General features: G+C 33.5%; 1 protein-coding gene across 1 annotated transcript in view; it reads right to left on the reverse strand.

The window, feature by feature from the left end:
- LOC118846793 (potassium channel subfamily T member 2) overlaps nucleotides 1–19863 on the reverse strand; it is a 143009-nt gene that overhangs the window by 11972 nt on the left and 111174 nt on the right. The window contains exon 13 of the mRNA XM_036755518.1: nucleotides 5205–5316. Coding sequence (XP_036611413.1) covers nucleotides 5205–5316 — 112 coding nt within the window. The remainder of the gene's footprint in view (nucleotides 1–5204; nucleotides 5317–19863) is intronic.

Genomic DNA, 19863 nt, shown 5'->3' on the forward strand with positions numbered 1-19863 from the left:
AGACACACACACAACTTTGTAAGTTCTATTGATAAGCAAACTTGGCATGTAAAGAGATACTATGGCCAGGGGCAAAACCAATTGAGAATACAAAGTTACTCATAAAATTTATCAGAAGATGGGACAAGATTGTGAGAAATATTGCCTCCTAAACCAGTGAGAAATAATGGAGGGGAAAAGGAAGTTTATAAAAAGTTTGGAAAAGCACCTAATAGAGTCAGATTTCCAATAGAACATGTAAGGATAAAACTGGAAGGATAACAGACTTAAAACATTAAAAGTTTCATTAAGATTTTGGTAGCAAACTTTTCCATCTTAATAAGTATGGAGCCACTACATTTGGACTAGATATAATATCACAATCCCCATTAATATTAAATACTAGAAATAACACTAAAGAAAATGAAGGAAAAAAGCTGGGCTAGTTCAGTATAAAGAGAAGTCTGTTCTGAAGACAACACATTTTAGGGGTCTTAAAAGCCCATTTTGTAAGTTATCTCAAAGAAAGGGAAAAACTAAATGCACAGAATTATTAGTTTTCAAAGAAAAGTGATTGAGATGGTATCTCTACTATTGGTCTGTATACCTACTTTTTAATTTCTATAAAAACTTTGTGACATGAATTTGCACATGTATCAAAGGCATCTTTTTTTTTCTGAAAGAAAGCTCTGTGTTCACTTGGATGTTTTTCTTCTCTATATTATTTTCTATCCTCTCTTTTGAATTATGTTCCTATATATAGACTTTGTATCTTTTTGGTTAGGCTTTTTCACTTACTTTTTTGTTTTTTTTTTTTTTTTGGCAGGGCAATTGGGGTTAAGTGACTTGCCCAAGGTCACACAGCTAGTACTTGTGTCAAGTGTCTGAGGCCGGATTTGAACTCAGGTCCTCCTGACTCCAGGGCCGGTGCTCTACTGACTGCGCCACCTAGCTGCCCCTTACTTACTTTTTTATTATACTTTTTCTGGCTCCCTCCTTCCTATTGTTGAGCAGAACTACACTCCCCTCCAAAGTTGGACTACAAGACTGTTTTGGTAGGGTTCACCAATATGGTTCTAAGCTCTGAGTAACCCTTGGAGGGAAGGTTCTGACCCCAACTGAGTTTCAGTCCCTTTAGTCCTTATTCAAAATAGATCCCACCATTGACATACCTCCTGATTCCCTTCCTTTCTGCTTTCTCCCATCCTCCACAGGGCTAGGTATTGTCAATATTTTGCTTCTTGTAGGGTGAAGAAGGTGGGTGAATTCAGAGGCAGAGCTCCTTTAGTCTTGGGGCACACTGAGCCCTAGGACTGAACCTCAGTGAAAAGGTAGCTAAAATTTAGCACTCAGCAGACTTCTTTTATAATCTTCCTTTCCTTCATATGACTGGGCAGAATCAACATCTTGAAATATGCAGAGCTGATGTTTGTGCAGAATCACTGAAACAGCAAAATAGCTCTACAATTAGGTCAGACCTACAAAGAAGCCTTCAAGTTGGATTGTGATCTTTCTTCAGGCTCATATACTCCATTGATGAGGGGACCTTGAATGAGAATTCTAAGTATTCAAGTTTTCTACTGTTAATTAATAAAGGATATTACCTTGTTGGAGAGTCTCTCTTTTCTAAATTTAACCTATGGTTTCATCTAGCATTCCTTTTTCTGATGTCTGGAAAGTCAAAAAAGTTTGGAAAAAAGTATCTGCCACTAATGATTTTTTTGAAATGTAGAAAAAACATTAAGAAATAATTATAACAGGCAATACTGAAATGGGTACTACAATGGTCAGGAAACTATCAACCATTTTGTATGTTGTTTGTTGTATGTCCTCCGTTCTCTTCTCAAAGAGGACCATCACATCAGGAAAGTGATACCATGACTTCCAAGTGAATTGGATTTAAGTGAGAGAGGGCTATGTAAAGTCACCAGCCTTACTCTCACTTCCAGAGCCATCTGGGCCAGAGGGACTAGGCTTTTTAAGCTAAGGTCTTTCCCAGGTCCAAGTTTGACTGAGGCAATGCCCATTCTTGTGAGGTTTCAGTGATCAAAACTTATATTCCTTTGGACAGAGCACCCATAGGTAAGGGTATGATACCCTGTGTTCACAGAGAGAAGAGGAGAGAAGAGGAAAGGAGGAAATGAGTTCCAGGTTTGACAAAGGGAATTAATATAGTAGACTGCCGTTCAGATTTCCAAACTTTATTGTTTTTTTTTAATAGTGCAAGCTAATGTGTTTTAAAAAAAGTGATTCAAAATGCTACCTCATTTAAGCCAAAACACCATAAGAAAGGAAGGCAGTTTAGTTTTATAAAATGATTGAGCAAAATCTGGAGTCTTCTTCTGATTGGCCTGATATCACATCATTACAATCCTGATTGTTAGCATTTTAAGGAGGAGGTGGGTTAAAAATCACCTAAGCTCCTCTCCATTACTTCCTCATTGAGAAATGATAGTGATCCCCAAGTGATAGGATTAATCTGCAGACTTGGGTGTACTGTGGTAAGGGCTTTAATTGAATCAACAAGAATTTGAGCCATGTAGGGTAGTCAGTGAGATTACAAAGGTAAATAATTATGGAGATTCAAATAACAACAGAATTGAGTCCCTTTAAAGGGCAATTACAAGAAAAAAAGCTTGTCCTTTAGGCATGTTTCTCTGAAATGTAGATGAGGATAGAGGTATAAAAGTTAGTTAATGCTATCTGCTTCTCAGGTTTGGGGGAGGGAGAAGAATAATATGATGCATATAGAGTGCTTTGAAAACATGAATATGATATATAAATGTGAGCCATTATTATTAATGATAGAACATTCCTCTATTATTATTAACAATAATAATAATAAAGAAAATATAGTCTGTGGCATAAGGAATAGAGAGCTTGTCTGAGGCAGAAAATCCAAGATTCAAGTCCTTCCCCTGATAAACACTGTGTACATCAACCTGCATAAGTCACTCAACCTCACTTTGTTCTAGGCAACTACCTAAGACTACAGATTTCAAAGAAGGTACCTATCTGCATTGACAGAATAAGTTTTCTGACTAAGAGGTCCAGAAATCAATGAAGATACATACCTGGTTTAGGAAAAAAATAGTTTTGGTATATTCATATTAAGTTGGATAAAGTATTTAGGTAAAAGTTGTAACATTCTTTTGACATCCTTGGAAAAAGGCTACATTTATCCCTTCCATATCATATCTTTCCCTATCATGGTTTTGATATAGTGTGGGCAAGCATAAGAAATTGAATGGGAAAGAGATCATACAAATGGGAAAAGGACCCACATGTACAAAATATTTATAGCAGTTCTTTTTGTGGTGGCAAAGAATTGGAAATTGAGGGGATGCCCATCAACTGGGGAATGGCTCAACAAGTGGTGGTATATGAATATAACACAATACTATTATGCTATAAGAAATACTGACCATGTGGACTTCAGAAAAACCTGAAAAGACTTATATGAACTGATGCTGAGAGAAATGAGCAAAACCAGGAGAACACTGTATACAGTAACAGCCACATTGTGCAATGACTGCATTTGATAGACTTACCTCTTCTCAGCTACACAAGGATCTAAGACAACTCCAAAAGACTCATCCGGAGAAAGAACTTTGGAGTCTGAATGCAGATCAAAGCATACTATTTGTTCTCCTTTTGTTTTGTTTTGTTTTGTTTTTGTTTCGTCTTTCTCTTAGTTCCTCCCATTAGTTCTAATTATTCTTTTACATCATGACTAATGTGAAAATATGTTTAATATGAATGTTTAAGTAGAGCTTATATCAGATTGCACAGCATCTTGGGGAGGGAGGAGGAGAGAGAGAGGGAGAAAATTTAAGACTTAAAATCTTATGGAAGTGAATATTGAAAACTGAAAATAAATTAATTTATAAAAAAAGAAATTGAATGGCAATTTTGGGGGAGTTTTGCAGAAGATGCAGATGCTATTCAAAGGCCATCAGACTACACAGGAAAAGTTTAGAAACTGAGAAGAGCATAAGGTACATTATGGTATTGTATGACATCAACACATCTGATCTTTCAATACCATAATAATTCAGACTTCTTTGGTATGAAGGGAGAGTCAAAAAATTTTCCATGGATTTTCCATATCACTGGGGTGCTGTGCTCCAAACCCTCTTGATGTGGAAGGGATAACTGTACAAAAAATTGTTTTTTTAAACAAAGGCATATATGTTCTCTAACATATACATACACATTCTTAGAAATGTAAATACCTTCTCTTTCTCTACTGGTGATCCTGGTTCACCAGAGAGAATAACTTATGACTTAATTGTAACTATGGTAGGGGAAATATCTCATTTGCAAAACATATGAAATCACTTCAGGCCTCACAGGATTCCAAAAACCTCTGACTATTTTTGCTAATGAATTCATTGGTCTAAGTCATTTTCCAGACACTGAACTGGGCAATTATTACTATTTATAGGCTCTATTGTTGATGTTGTCATTCTTCCAAAGTTTGTTCTTACAATGAAAAGAGTTCTGCTTGAGGGTCACAATATTTGACTTCTAATACTGAATTTACTATTTGTTAATCAAATGACTTTGGGTAAATAATTTATAATTTTCTGAAGATATTGCTTTATCCATTAATGTGTTATCATGTATATGAAATTATTTGAAAGCATTGAAGTAATAAGTATATTATATCATGAATATGTATTTATGTCATATTTTTTCTAATCTCAAATTTAATGAATTCTAAATACATTTATCTGACTCAGATGCACTGATACTATAATTTTATAGTATGCAGATTTTTAAAAAATTAATTAAGAATCTCATTCAACCAACTTTTATTAAATGCCTACCATATTTAAGGAACTATGACAGGTACTGGGAATACAAAGAATAAATCCTTGCTCTCAAGGAACTTACATTCCTGAACTATCCCTTTATTTATTATTCAATAATGATTTAAATGGTGAATATTTATGGATTCTCATTTTTTAAAATAAGGAAGGCATTTCTAAACCATATAGGTAATACTATAAATTAGAAGTTGTATCAAGAAAATTCATAAAACTCTATGTTCAAGAGAAATGCTAATTCTTTAATTCTTTATAACTATGTACCATTCCATTCCTAATAGTAAAGTACTTCACTTTAAAGAGGGGAAAACAGTGAAAAATGTTTAGTCCTTCAATTCAATTATAAAGCAAATTGGGTAAACAACACTTTAAAATAATAACACTTAATCTCACCTTTTCCAGTTTGGAAAGAGCAAGAGAGTAACAGTCTTTGGCCCGGAATTGCATAAATCGCATGTTGGCTGGGTGAGTAAGCTCTGTGATAATACTTAGACTTGAGAACAACCTGAAATTTAAAGAAACATCACAGTTATACTTACAGCAATCATAATCCAGCATTAGCACATTTTGAATGGCATCATTTTAAAAAAAAATTATAATTATGTATGATTCCTAGCTCAGGGCATTAGAAAACAAAAACAAAAAACTCCACAGTGATAAAAAGCAATTCTTTGTGAAATTCTTCATATGTATTGTGAGAACAAATGCTGAATTTTTCTAAAGAAGAGATAATCCAACATTTTAGCACAATAAGGAAACTTTGTTTAGTAATTGGACTTTTATTAGACATTTTTCTCTAAATTCATAGAGCAGTAAAGCAAGAGAAATTAGTAAGGATGATTTAAGAAGTTTTTAGGTGATGATATGTAGTTGTAGATTATATTTCTCTTGATGAAAAGTATTAAAATGGAAATTTACAGGATGAGTATACTGATTGACATAATTTGCACATAATGGTCTTCTTAGCTAAGATTTCTGATATCCTATAGTTCTCTTTCCTAGGCAGCATGTAATTTTATATGTAAATTTTTGTCATAACACACTTAAGTAGGAACAGAGATTTCTAAGCCCCTTCTATCTATAAATCCATGATCCTTTACACTTCAATCTCTAAGCATTTTCTTCATATGCATTGTTGTTTTAATTAACCATCTTATATAAAAATAGCTTTGATTTATTAAGGCTTTGTAATAGCAATTGCAATAGCAAATACTAAATAATAGTACATTTTATTTAAAAATATCATCAATGTAATATTTAAGTTCAGAAATATTTGTTACCTACATATATATCCCACATAAAATATAAAAGCCATAAACAAATTCCCTATACATACACATATATTCCATATAAAATAAATTCCTGGGGGAAAATATTTAAATTCTATTCATTTGCATTAAATTATCATCTTCCTAATTCCAACCTTTTCTACTCAATGGAAGAATGGGATTAAAGCTCACTAAAAACATATTTACAACATTGTGTTCTTAGCTACTTATAGCTCTGAGGGGAAAGAAGGTATGTGATTGCCTTGGTTAGTTTATATATAAATCTTTGAATTGTAAAGGACAAGACTTGAAAGTTTACCATTTATAAGACATTAAGAAAAATGTCATGCAGAAAAACACCAAATTTAAGCGGAAGGTAAATAATAGAGGTTGCCAACTGAATGGTTTTAAGGCTTGTGTTTATCCTTCATTTTCTAATAGGACTATGACATCAGGGAAATGATGACATGACTTGCAGTTGACTTTGATTTGGGGGAGGGTGGGCTGTGCAAGGTCGCCAGCCTCACTTTCTCCTCCGTAGTCATCTGGATCCAGCGACCAGATATTCATCAGGATGACTGGAGATGACCCAGGATGCAACGGGAGACCCTGGCCCTTTCAGGCAAAGGCCTTTTCACATACTCACTTTGAGTGAGGTCACACCCATTCAGTGAATAGATCTCTTTAGGAAGTGAGTCAAGGGACATCCCCTTTAATTAAAAAAAAAAGGAAAAAAAATCAAGCTGGGAGGGGAAGACCCTCAGGATTGCTGCTCCAAAGAGAAACAATTACCACTGACATTCACTGTAAGCCAGGAGAGCCCAAAATACAGTCATTAAATGGAGCTTGGGCAGAGATCTATTGTGGTCAAATCTATGCCCTTCAGAGTGAACTGGGTTTAAGGTTTTGTGGAAGGAAGGAAGGAAGGATGGAAGGAAGGGAGAAAGGAAGGAAGGAAGGAAAGAAGGAAGGAAGGAAGGAAGGAAGGAAGGAAGGAAGGAAGGAAGGAAGGAAGGAAGGAAGGAAGGAAGGAAGGAAGGAAATTAAAGCAACTAAGAGATGGAGGGGGAGAGGGAGGGAGAGCATTCCAAGTACAGGGAACCATGAATACAAAGACAAAAAGTCAAGTTTGTCATTTGACAGGAACCCAAAGAAAGTCAACATAGCTGGCTCATAGAGAATATTGAAGGGAATAGTGTAAGAAGCACAGGAAGGAAGGAAGGAACCAGGTTATTAAGAAATTAATTTTTAAAAATTTTATTTTTAACATTCATTTTTAAAATTCTCTCCTTTCCTCCCATCACTCCCACACCAACAGAGAAGGCAAACAGTATGATTTAAAGTATACATATGAAATAATGCAAAACATATTTCCATATTAGCCATGTTACAAAAGAAAAATAGGGAAAGTTAAAGATGTAAGCTCCAATGTGCACTCAGAGTTTATCTCTTCTGTCTCTTTGAAATGGGATAATATTTTTAATCATGGATCTTTGGCATTGACATGGATCATTGTATTGATCAGAGTCGCTAAGTATTTCACTGTTGATATGAATAATTTTAAATGCCACTGAGGTGGAATAGTAGAAATGAAAGGATGATCAAAAAAAGAGACTAGATAGTGTCTTTCAAGAAATTATCAAGGAAAAGTGCCCTGATATCCTATAACCAGAAGGCAAAATAGGCATTGAAAGAATCCACTCATCACCAGTGCTGAAAGAGATACAAAAATGAAAATGCCAAGGAAAACTGTAGCCAAATTCCAGAATTATCAGGTAAAGGAGAAGATGCTGCAACTAGCCAAAAAGAAACAATTTAAATATTATGGGGCAGAATATATTATGCTTCAGCTGAAGTAACCAAAAAAAAAAAAACAGGGGCAGCAATCCTGATCTCAGACAAAGCAAAAGCAAAAATAGATATAATTAAAAGAGATCAGGAAGGAAACTACATCTTGCTAAAAGGTACCATAGACAATGAAGTAATATCAATAGTAAACATACATGCACCAAGTGGTATAGCATACAAATTTTTCAAGGAGAATTTAAGGGAGTTACAGGAAGAAATAGATAGCAAAACCATACTAGTGGGGGACCTCAAACACCCCCTCTCAGAACTAGATAAATCTAACCACAAAATAAAAAAGAAAGAAATTAAGGAGGTGAATAGAATTTTAGAAAGGTTAGATATAGTAGACCTCTGGAGAAAATTGAATGGCGATAGATAGGAATATACCTTTTTTCTCAGTGGTACATAGCACCTACACAAAAACTGACCATGTACTAGGGCCTAAAAACCTCACAATCTAAGGCAAAAAGGCAGAAATGTTAAATGCATGCATTTTAGATCATGACACAAGAAAAAATACATGTAATAAGGGCCATGGAAAGATATACTGACAAGTAATTGAAAACTAAATAACTAATCCTAAAGAATGAGTGGGTCAATCAACAAATCATAAAAATGATCAGTAACTTCATCCAAGAGAATGACAATAATGAGACAATATACCAACATATATGGGACACAGCCAAAGCAGCCCTTAGGAGAAATTTAATATCTCTGCTTACATGAATAAAATAAAGAAACAGGAGATCAAATAATTGGGTCTGCAACAAAAAAAAGCTAGAAAAAAATTTAAAATCCACAATTAAATATCAAATTGGAAATTCTGAAAATCCAAGGAGAGATGAACAAAACTGAAATTAAGAGAACTGTGGAATAAAAATAAGAGCTGGTTTTATAGAAAGAAATAGATAAATCTTTGGTTAATTTGATTTAAAAAAATAAAGAAGAAAAACAAATTACTAGTATCAAAAATGGAAACGGTGAATTTACCACGAATAAAGAGGAAATTAAAACAATATTTAGGAGCTCTTTTGCCCAACTGTATGCCAATAAATCTGACAATCTAACTGAAATGGATGAATATTTACACAAATATATACTGCTCAGATTAACAGAAAAGGAAATAAAATACTCAAATAACCCCATTTCAGAAAAAGAAATTGAACAAGTCATCAATGAACTCTGTAAGAAAAAAAATCACCAAGGCTGGAGGGATTTATAAGTGAATTCTCCCAAACATTTAAAGAACAATGAATTCCAATACTATATAATGACTTGGACAACTAAGTGAAGAATGAGTCCTAACAAATTCTTTTTATGATACAAATATGGTGCTGATACATAAACCAGGAGGAGCCAAAAAATAGAATTATAGACCAATTTACCTAATGAATAGTCATGCCAATTTTTAAAATAAAATGTTAGCAAAGAGATTACAGCAATTTATCACTAGGAAAATACACTATGACCACGTGTGACTTGTACCAAGATTGCAGGGTTGGCTCACCATTAGGAAAACTATCAGCATAATTGACCATGTCAATAACAAAATTAAGAGAAATCTTATGATTATCTCAATAGATGCAGAAAAAGCTTTGGAGAAAATACAGCACCCGTTCCTGATAAAAACACCAGAGCACAGGAAAAAATGGATTCTTCCTTAAAATGATAAGTAGCACTTTTCTAAAACCAGCAGCAATCAATATATGTAATGAGGATAAGCTAGATGCATTTCCAATAAGATCAGGGGTAAAACAAGGATGTCCAATATCACCACTGTTATTCAATATTGTACTAGAAAGGTTAGCTTTAGCGATAAGATAATTAAAAGAAATTGAAGGAATTAGAATAAGCAATGAAGAAACAAAGCTGTAATTCTTTGCAGATGATATGATGGTATGCTTGGAGAATCCTAGAGAATCGACTAAAAAACTACTTGAAATAATTAACAATGTTAGCGAAGTTGCAGGATATAAAATAAACCTACATAAATAATTGGCATTTCAATATATTGCTAACAAATTCCAGCAGAAAGAGATAGAGAAATTCCATTTAAAACAACTCTAGAAAATATAAAATATTTGGGATGCTACCTGCCAAAACAAACCCAAGAACTATATGAACACAATTAGAAAACACTTTTCACAAAAATAATGTCAGATCTGAATAATTGAAAAAATATCAGTTGCTCATGGATAGGCTGAGCTAATTTAATAAAAATAACAATTCTACCTAAATTTATTTACCCATTTAGTGTCATACCAATAAAACTACCAAAAATTATTTTATGGAGCTAGAAAAAATAATAACAAAATTCATCTGGAAGAACAAAAAGTCCAGAATGTCAATGGAATTAATGAAAAGAAATGCAAGGGAAGGTGGCCTAGACGTACCAGATATAAAATTGTATTGCATAGCAGCAATCATCAAAACTATTTGGTACTGGCTAAGAAATAGAGTTGTGGATCAATGGAATAAGTTAGGTACACAAGACACAGTAGTCAATGACTATAGTAATCTGCTGTTTTAAACCCAAAGACTCCAGCTTCTGGGATAAGAACTCACTCTTTGGTAAAAGCTGCTGGGAAAGCTGGAAAACTGTATGGCAGAAACCAGGCATAGACCAATCTTATACCAGATAAGGTCAAAATGAGCACATGATTTAGATATAAAGGGTGATATTATAAGCAAATTAGGAGAGCAAGGAATAGTTTATCTGTCAGATCTATAAAGAAGGAAAGAATTTATAAACAAAAACGATATAGTGAACATTATGAATTGCAAAATCCATGATTTTGATTACATCATATTGAAAAGTTTTTGCACAAGCAAAGTCCATGCAACAAAGAAAACAGAAAGATAGGAAACATTTTTTACAACCAGTATCTCTGATAAAAATCTCATTTCTAAAATATATAGAGAACAGAGTCAAATTTATAAGAATATAAGTCATGCCCCAATTGATAAATGGGAATAGGCAGTTTTCAGAGGAAGAAATTAAAGCTATCTATAGTCATATAAAAATGCTCTAAATCATGAATGATTAGGGAAGTGCAAATTAAAACAACTTTGAATTACCACATCACACCTATCAGATTGGCTAACATGACAAAACAGGAAAATGATAAATGTTGGAGGATATATGGGAAAATATGTGCATTGTTGGTGGAGTTGCAAACTGATCCAACTAGCAATTTGAAATATATAGCCCCAAAGGGCTATAAAACTGTGCATACCTTTTGATTCAACAGTAACACTACTAGGTCTAAATCCCAAAGAAATCCTTAAAAAAGGAAAAGGACCCACCTGTACAAAAATATTTATAACAGCTCTTTTAGAGGTGGCAAAGAATTGGAAATTGAGGGGATACCCACCAGTTGGGGGATGCCTGAACAAGTTGTGGTATGTGACTGTAATGGAATACTATTGCTCAATAAGAAATAATGAACAGGTGGATTTCAGAAAAATCTGAAAGACCTACTTGAACTGATGCTAAGTAAAGTAAGAAGAACCAGGAAAACATTGTACACAGTAACAGCCACATTGTATGATGACAACTTTGATAGACTTAGCTCTTCTCAGCAATACATTGAGCTAAGACAATTCTAGAAGACTCATGACAGAAAATGTTATCCACATCCAGATAAAGAACTATGGAGTCTGAATGCAGATCAAAACATACTATTTTCTTTTTTCTCATGGCTTTTCCCTTTTGCTCTGATTCTTCTTTCACAATATGTCTAATGTGGAAATATGTTCGATATGATTGTACATGTATACCCAATATCAGATTACATATCATCTTGGGGAGGGGAGAAGGAGGGAAGGAAAAAATTAAAACTCAGAATCTTATAGGGGTAAATGTTGAAAACTATCTTTACATGTAATTGGAAAAAATAAAATCACTACTTGTCTCATTAGGAGGCACTTATGGTATTCCCCAACACACCACATTGATTGGTGTTGATAAAGCAACATTATTTGATTTTCTTCTGTTGGTCTTATTCTATCATTCACCCAAGAATTTTAGGAGGAAATGGGGGTGAAGTTTGGTGGTTGGGAAAGCAACTGGCAAAAAATGCAGCTACACAGAATTAATTTGCTGGAGAGTTCCATCACAGCAGGGAAGGAAAAGGCCTAGGGGAAAAATTATCAGCTGAAGCTTGGCCCAGAATATCTCCATCTAGCAAATCTATGTACCAAATGCCAGACCTCAAGCCATCTGGCAGCTTCCAATTCATTTATCTGAAAATTCTCTTGAGGAATTACAGAGTAAATACATTTACTCTATTGCAAATTGACACAGTCAATTCTCAATTATCCATAACTATCCCAAATGAGCAGATTCATTCAGTTCAATTCAATTCTACAAACAATTATTATGTTTTTAATATATAAAAGGCTCTATTCAAAGTGCTAGAGATACAAAAAACCACCTCTCCTCCAGAAACTTAGAATATAACTAGGAAAACGAGACACACACAAAAATAAGTATAATGGGGGCAAAGAAGAGATAGAAGAGATTTGTCTTAAGTGGGAAGGTCAGAGAAGAGTTCTTGGAGGTGGTGGCCCAGAAATGGCCTCTGAAAGAAGAAAGAGCTGTGCAGGAAATTAGTTCCAGGCATGACAGAAAATCTGCACAAATACATTAGGCAGGCAAGGTTAGGATGAGGTTGAATGAGAGCTATTCTGTTTATAAGGGCATGCAGATAGAGCACCTGAAGGACAGTATCATGAAATAAAGCTAGAGAAAGAGAAGATTCTGGGAAGATGGTGGAGTAGGTTAGAAAATTCCAAGCTCTCAAGATTTTCCCTCACAAAAGAGTTAAAATAGAACCATAGGGCAAATAAAATGTGGGTGGAGACAAAGAAGAACAGGGACACAACCGGGGTCCTCCTGGGACAGTTTGAGAAAATCAGAAGAAAAATCCCAGGACGAGGTTTGGTATCTACAAAGAGTAAACACTTCCAGGCTAGGTTCCTTTTTAACAACAAGCAGCAAGCCCTGACGTTAGTTGGTTTGAGAGGCTGCCTCTGCCCCAGCCACTGGCATTTGAGCCCAAGAAGACTGAGTGAAGCTTTGCTGATTAGAAACGCCAGAGCCTGATGTGCTGCAAAGAGCAGGTGGGGTGAGAAGGAACCAGTGCTCTTCTGGTGAGTGCAAAAGCAGTAGGGCAGAAAGCCCCTGGCTGTGGGCACTTAAAGGAGGTTGGATATTTGGCTTTGGTTCCAGGCTAGAAGGAAGAAGTGAAGATCTGGGACAAGAGCCACCATTTTTCATGCCCCAGGGCTAGAGGTGATTACAAAAATCAAGTTATTACCACAAAAAATGCACAGGCAAAGGAGAAAGAATCCAACCATAGAAACCTATTATGATAATAGAGATGACCAGGGTTTATCATCAGAAGAGGATATTGAAGTAAAGAAACCCCTAAAGAGTAACTTCAAATGGTCATCTGCCCAAAAATAATTTATAGAAGATCTTAAAAAAGACTTTTAAAATCAAATGACAGAGATGTAGGAAAAACAAAAAAAATACAAGAAAACAAGAAGGTTATGAAAGAAAGTCAACCAATTAGAAAAGGAGATCCAGAATCTTAAGGAGGAAAATGACATCTTGAAAATTAAAATTGGACAAAGTGAAGCCAGTGAAATTAGAAGAGATCAAGAAATAATTAAACAAAACATGAATAATGAAAAAATAGAAAAGAAAGTGAAACATCTTATAAGAAAAACAACAGATTTGAAGAATAGATCAAGAAGAGAAAATATAAAAATGATTGGACTAACTGAAAGTTATGATCAAAAAAAATCTTGATACAATAATACAAGAAATAATTAAAGAAAATTGTCCTGAAGCATTAGAACAAGGCAGGGAAGTAGAAATAGAAAAAATCCATTGCACACCGCTTACAAGAGATCCTTTGAGGAAAATGAGGAAAACCCATAGAACTATTATAGTCAAATTCTGAAACCCCCAGGTCAAGGATAAAATATTAAAAGCATCATGATTATTCTAATGTGATAGAGATTGTCATATCACCAGTGGCTACATATTTTCATGTTTCTTCCAGATTTCACATTACCACATTTCACATTAGTATGCTGACCATGGAAATAAATCAGAGGTGGTGGCATTTTATGTTAAAGAAGCTTTTCTTGTTACAGGACAATAGTGTGTGACTGTCAAAATGAAATGAAGGAAGATATAATGACAAAGTAGGAAGTAGCATAATTATTTTTAGAATTACTCTTTGATCTTTCATTCTTCAGAATTTTATTGTGGTCTAAATATTTTTTCATGAAAATGTAAAAAATTTCAGAATGGAATAGTTGAAGGAGGTGGGTATTTACATATTATCTGGTAAGAGTTAGAAAATTAATGCAATCTATACTAAACTAAGAAAGTGTTCATGTATTTTGCTAAACAAATATTTTTATATTGCTAAGTTTGGAATGTAACCATGTGTGTATTTTATTTCATCCTATGTTGATTTGCCTTAGATTTGGAAACAACATGTACATGTATTTGTTTTTAATTCATTTTCATTAAAGATTTTGCTTCCTTTCTTAATTAAACAAGCATCAAGATTAAAACAATTTAAATATGATGGTGCAACAATTAGAATTACACAAGACTTAGCAGCAGAGACACTAAAGGACTGCAGGTCTTAGAAAAAAAATATAGAGGAGAGCAAAAGACCTGGGGCTCTGGCCAAAAATATCATACCATGCAAATTTAAGTATTATCATCAATGAAAAAAATGGACATTTGATAAACTCTCAGACTTTCAAAATTTTGTTTAAAAAAATCCTGGATTTAATAGAAGATTTGACATGCAAGAACCAAGAGAAACATAAGGTACATACCAAAAACTAACTATAAGGGATTCATAAGAATAGACTGTTTACCTTTTATACAACACAAAATATAAAGTGAATGTCTAAGATCCTTATTAATAATTGGCAAGCTCATAAGAAAGAGGGGGGTAAACCTGACTATGATATGAATTTCAAACTAGAACTATTTAGAAACAGTTGAAATAGTAACTATTTTATACAAAAGAGGTACAAAAGGAAGAAAGGATAAAGAGGAATTAGATGGGAGAGGAGTGCTGGTAGTTCGGATAACTTACTTTCACGGGCAATGGGATTAAGAGGGAACAACATGTATATATTTAGGACAGTATAAAAGTATTCTAAATTTAGAAGAAATAAAATCGTAGGAGTATAGACAGTGGGGTAGGATAAAGGAAGTTCTTTAGAGGGAACAATGAGGGAATAGGTAAAAGGGAGATGAAGGGCGTTTGGATTTATAGGAATGGGAAGATAGGAAAGGGATCCTTGGAGTGGGGTAAGCAAGTAGCAGTGGGGCAAGGTAGTTGGTAGAATTAAAGTAGAGGAATCAGGAGGGAGAGGAAACGAGAGATGCACAAATATAGAAACAAAGATCAGGAGTAGATTAAGTTTGAGAAAGTATATGTCTATATATGTATGCATGTATGTATATATGCATATGTGTATATGTATATGTATATATATGTGTATATATATACATATATATGTATATACATACACACACACATACACACACACACACATATCCAAACTTTATTGTAGCCTTTGGGTGTGGGGGGAGGGAAAACAAATAGAACAAAGTAAAAAAAAGTACACAGCAGAGAACAAAAGAGAACTCACAAGGAAGCAAAGAAAAGATGGACAATTCTCAACACAGCATGTATTATTTATCATAGGCTTTCTTGAAATGAAAATCCATTGTTAAATATTTTGAATCCTCTCTTGCATTCTGCTATGCACGTGACATGCTTTTTTCTTTCTTGCTTTATACTTAAGTTTCGATATTTAAGTTTATGATATTTTTTTCTTTTCTCTATTCTATATTTGTTTTCTGGCCTTTGAGTCTAAAATAAAATTTTTTAAGAAAAGAAATAAAGCTAGAAAGATACATTGGAGTCAGATTAGTAATAGAGTTTGTACTATGTACAATGTGGAACAACGGAAGGTCCGCAGTCTAATAATCTCAATTTAGCCAATCAATGAAGCATTCCCACCTCCATTCCCAAAAAGTATTAAATCATTTTTAGTAGAGTTATTAGAGTGTAGTGTCATGAAATCACTTGTATTCCATCTATTGTTTCATAAATAGACAAGATTGCAATAAGTAACTAAATACTTATAATACTAGTAGATCAAGAAAGAAGGAAAACAAAGGTTATGAGTAATTTAATATATAGATACTCAGTACTGGAATTTAATATTACTGAATATGATGTATAAGGTAATACACAAGCTATAGGGGATGCAAAAAGAAATAAAACATGGTTCTTGCCATCAAGGAACACATGATACTATAAAGAGATTAAGAAAATTACAAAAATAATTATAGTACAATGCATGGTGAGAATAAGTATAGGACACTAATGAATAAATTATTTTATTTCAAACAAAGATATTTAGAAAAAGTCATTTTTCATTGAAATAAGAAGAGAAGGCTGTATACAAGAAGTGTGTTTAAACAGATGAACATGGAATAGGCCATAGGCCATTCAATTTCTCTGTAAAGCATAAGTATCTGGAGAGGTAGCTATATTTTGAGAAAAATCACATTGGTTTTAGAGTCAGATAGCCTGAGTTTATAATGTTTTCTGTCATTTATTAGCTATATAACCTCAATCAAGCCAAATATTTTCCATGTTTTTCAGTTTCTTCATCTGCCTCATGCCTGTAGTTTATCTCATAAGTTTGTGAAATAAAATGCTTCATAAATCATAAAGTATGATATTAATATCAACTACACTCTTTCCATTTTCAACTTATACTATATGAATTTCAGATAGAAACAACCTGGGATAAATTATATTGTTCAATTATTATTTCATGTTGCACAGATGGAGAAAATGATTGCTTTTTGTAACTGAATTAAAGTTCTAAGAGAATTCATCGTGTTTAGGCTCACTAAAGGCACCAGTGACAGACAAGATAACCAGCATGAAAGCTACTTCATCTTATTTCCAAATGGTTTGGTTTCCTTCTGCTAAGTCCTTATATTTTGAGAGCTTGGTATTCCACATAATCTGAAGGTCATTTACTATGGTGACATCCAATTTTAAAAGTTGTTCTTAGAATTTTATGAATCAATATTTAATGGGAAAAAGGATTACATTGAAATTTAAGTGATAGGTATTCTATCACATAAGGTATCACATAGGTATAATTCTATACAACACAGAAATTATAGAGGTTAGACCTAAGTTTTGTTATGTTTTAAACAATGATTAGGATTCTAATGAAGCTTTTATAGAGACAAAAATTATGTCAGAAAACCACAGAAATTTTTTTTTACATATAGCAATCATTTGGGCCTCTTAGGCTATAACATTCACAAAGGCCTAGTAAAACAGAATCATAAACTTATGCTTATTATATTATCATTAAGATTTAAAGAGCTGATTTAGAATGACTTAGTAAACAAAGTTATAGGCAAAAATGGAATTTCCAAAAATTAATACATTTAAAGAATTCACAATGTGCTAATTCAGAGTGGGGGATTTATATGTTGCAAAGAAACTAAAAGGTTAGAACTATGGGGATCTTTCCAAAAATTGAGTTAATTAAATCCTCTTGAGTTTAATTAAAAATTTCTAAGCATTATATCCCCTTCTTCTGCTCTTTTGATTTATCTCAGGAATGTAAAAAAATAAAATAAAAATAAAAATAAATCATCCCTTAATACTATCATTCCATGAGTCAGTTTTTAGCCAGATAAGATTAATATTAAAAGGAGACAGGCTTCAGTCAGCCAAATATCCAGAAGAAATGACCCTGAGTCTCAAATTATTTTAAAAAAATAATAAAATCAAAATTTCTCATGACAGTCAAAAATTTTCCATGTTATAATGATGTCCAGGCATGTGATGATACTCTGGTTTCAGCACTATTTATTTATTTATTTTTATTCCCAAAGATATTTTGAAGTTATTATTTGCAGTATAGGCATAACCAGGTTTTCAAGCAGGCGTAGGGCTTGTAAGGACCTGGAAGACAAGGAACAGTCTTTTGCCTCTTTTTGTAGACCCAGAGTTTAGCACAATGTCTGGCACATAATAGGTACTTAATATATTTGTTGATTAATTGATTGATTTTTCATGTTGCTGTATACAAGTTGGGAGAAGTAGATTCTAAATAATTTTTATTTAGTGAAGAGAATGTGGACATTTCACTGTGGACCTTCATGAAGTTGTCATGAGTCAGAGTTGCTTCTGAGAGACATATACATGGTTTTAGATGCTCTTCAGAAATGTGAAAAGAGCTAAGATTTGGAAAAATCAGCAATGTGTCGAGAACCTGGCTTCTCCTCTATGTTGAGAGCTTCTGAAATCTTTTTTTTTTGTAAGAGTGTCCCCCAAAGAATGTACTTAACTATGCATGTCTCTCTCTGAAGTGATTCTGAAACCAAATCTACTCCTCATTTCATTCCATAGTGAAGTATAAGCATTATTTCCACCAACTAAGCATCATTTTACCTTGTATCTCACCACTGTAGACAGCAACAAGTAAAATATCCCCAAGCATTGGAAGCCCAATTACATTCTAATTTCTTTTCACTTTATTTATTTTTTAACTGGTGCATAGATTGTGGTATATAATTGTGGTCCTATGACTCTGTTCTTCTAGGTATTGGCAAATGTTAAATGTTTGCAAACTTTAATGATAAGTTGCAGAGTTTTAATTGTTTCTGTGTATAATTTCCAACAATCAATCAGACTAGACACCTTGAGGATCAACTCTCTATAACTTGTTGTTACAATAACCTGTTCTTGCATCACTATCATACAATAAACTGTTCTGTTTGCCTTTCTTTATTTCCTTAATACTTACAGTGCCTAGTACATAGTGGTTAACAAACATTTATTTTGTTGATTGACTCTTTCTGTAATGAAATCCATAGCATTTCCTTGACATGTGTCTTATTTTAGTTCATTTCGATGTCATTCTTTGGACTAGGTTATAACCAAGGTGGTAATCAATGGACAGCATATGTGCTCCACTGGTTTTCACAAAATGTCAAAATATCTAGAGGAAAGCCCCTGCCATGCTGGGTATACAATTTTAAAGGGATTTAGGGAGGAGGAAGGCAAAAAAAACCTCACATGTTTGTTAAATGGTAGATTGATTGATAAGACTCACAGAGACAGAAAGCATGGAAGGATTACACTTTGCACCATTAGATGCAGAACCTATGTGGATAAAAACCACAGACTCATCAGAGTAAAGGATTACAGCAGGTAGTTATATAATGTATAACACTAATATATAAGGCAGTTAAAAAAACATTTGATTGTGTAAATGAGTCAAATAGTTGCAGTGAGTCACAAAAAGGGTTGAATTATGATAGTTTCCACTGACATGAAATGATATTTCTGTTCTTTAGTAATGAACTGTTTTTCAAAGAAGTTGCTTTAATCTGAAGAAATATAAGTATTAGCTAAGGCTGCCATCTAGTGAAAATCTAGCTACAAAAACTATTTCAAAATTATTAACCATGATGCCCAATTATTATTGCATTTTGTCATTATATCACTTCATTATTAACATTTACTATTTTGAATGACTAAAAAAATTATAATCTTTAAAAATGTATTTCTAAGTCTTAAAGCGTAGCAAATACCTAAATACATTTGATATTAAACTATTTACTGATATTATATTAGTTATTTTACTATTTACTATTTCCTGAAGTTTCCTCACCTAGGAGAGTAAGAAGATCACTGTGTCACAGATTTAGAGTATTCAAGGGACCTTATGGGTCATTTAGAGTTAATCAATCAATCAAGCAATCAACAAGCATTCCTCAAGAGATTTCCTTGTGCCAGAAACTTAGGAGCTTCAGGACATAAATAAAATAAACAATCCCT

Source organism: Trichosurus vulpecula, chromosome 4 (assembly GCF_011100635.1).
Source record: "Trichosurus vulpecula isolate mTriVul1 chromosome 4, mTriVul1.pri, whole genome shotgun sequence".
Classification (NCBI taxonomy): Eukaryota; Metazoa; Chordata; class Mammalia; order Diprotodontia; family Phalangeridae; genus Trichosurus; species Trichosurus vulpecula.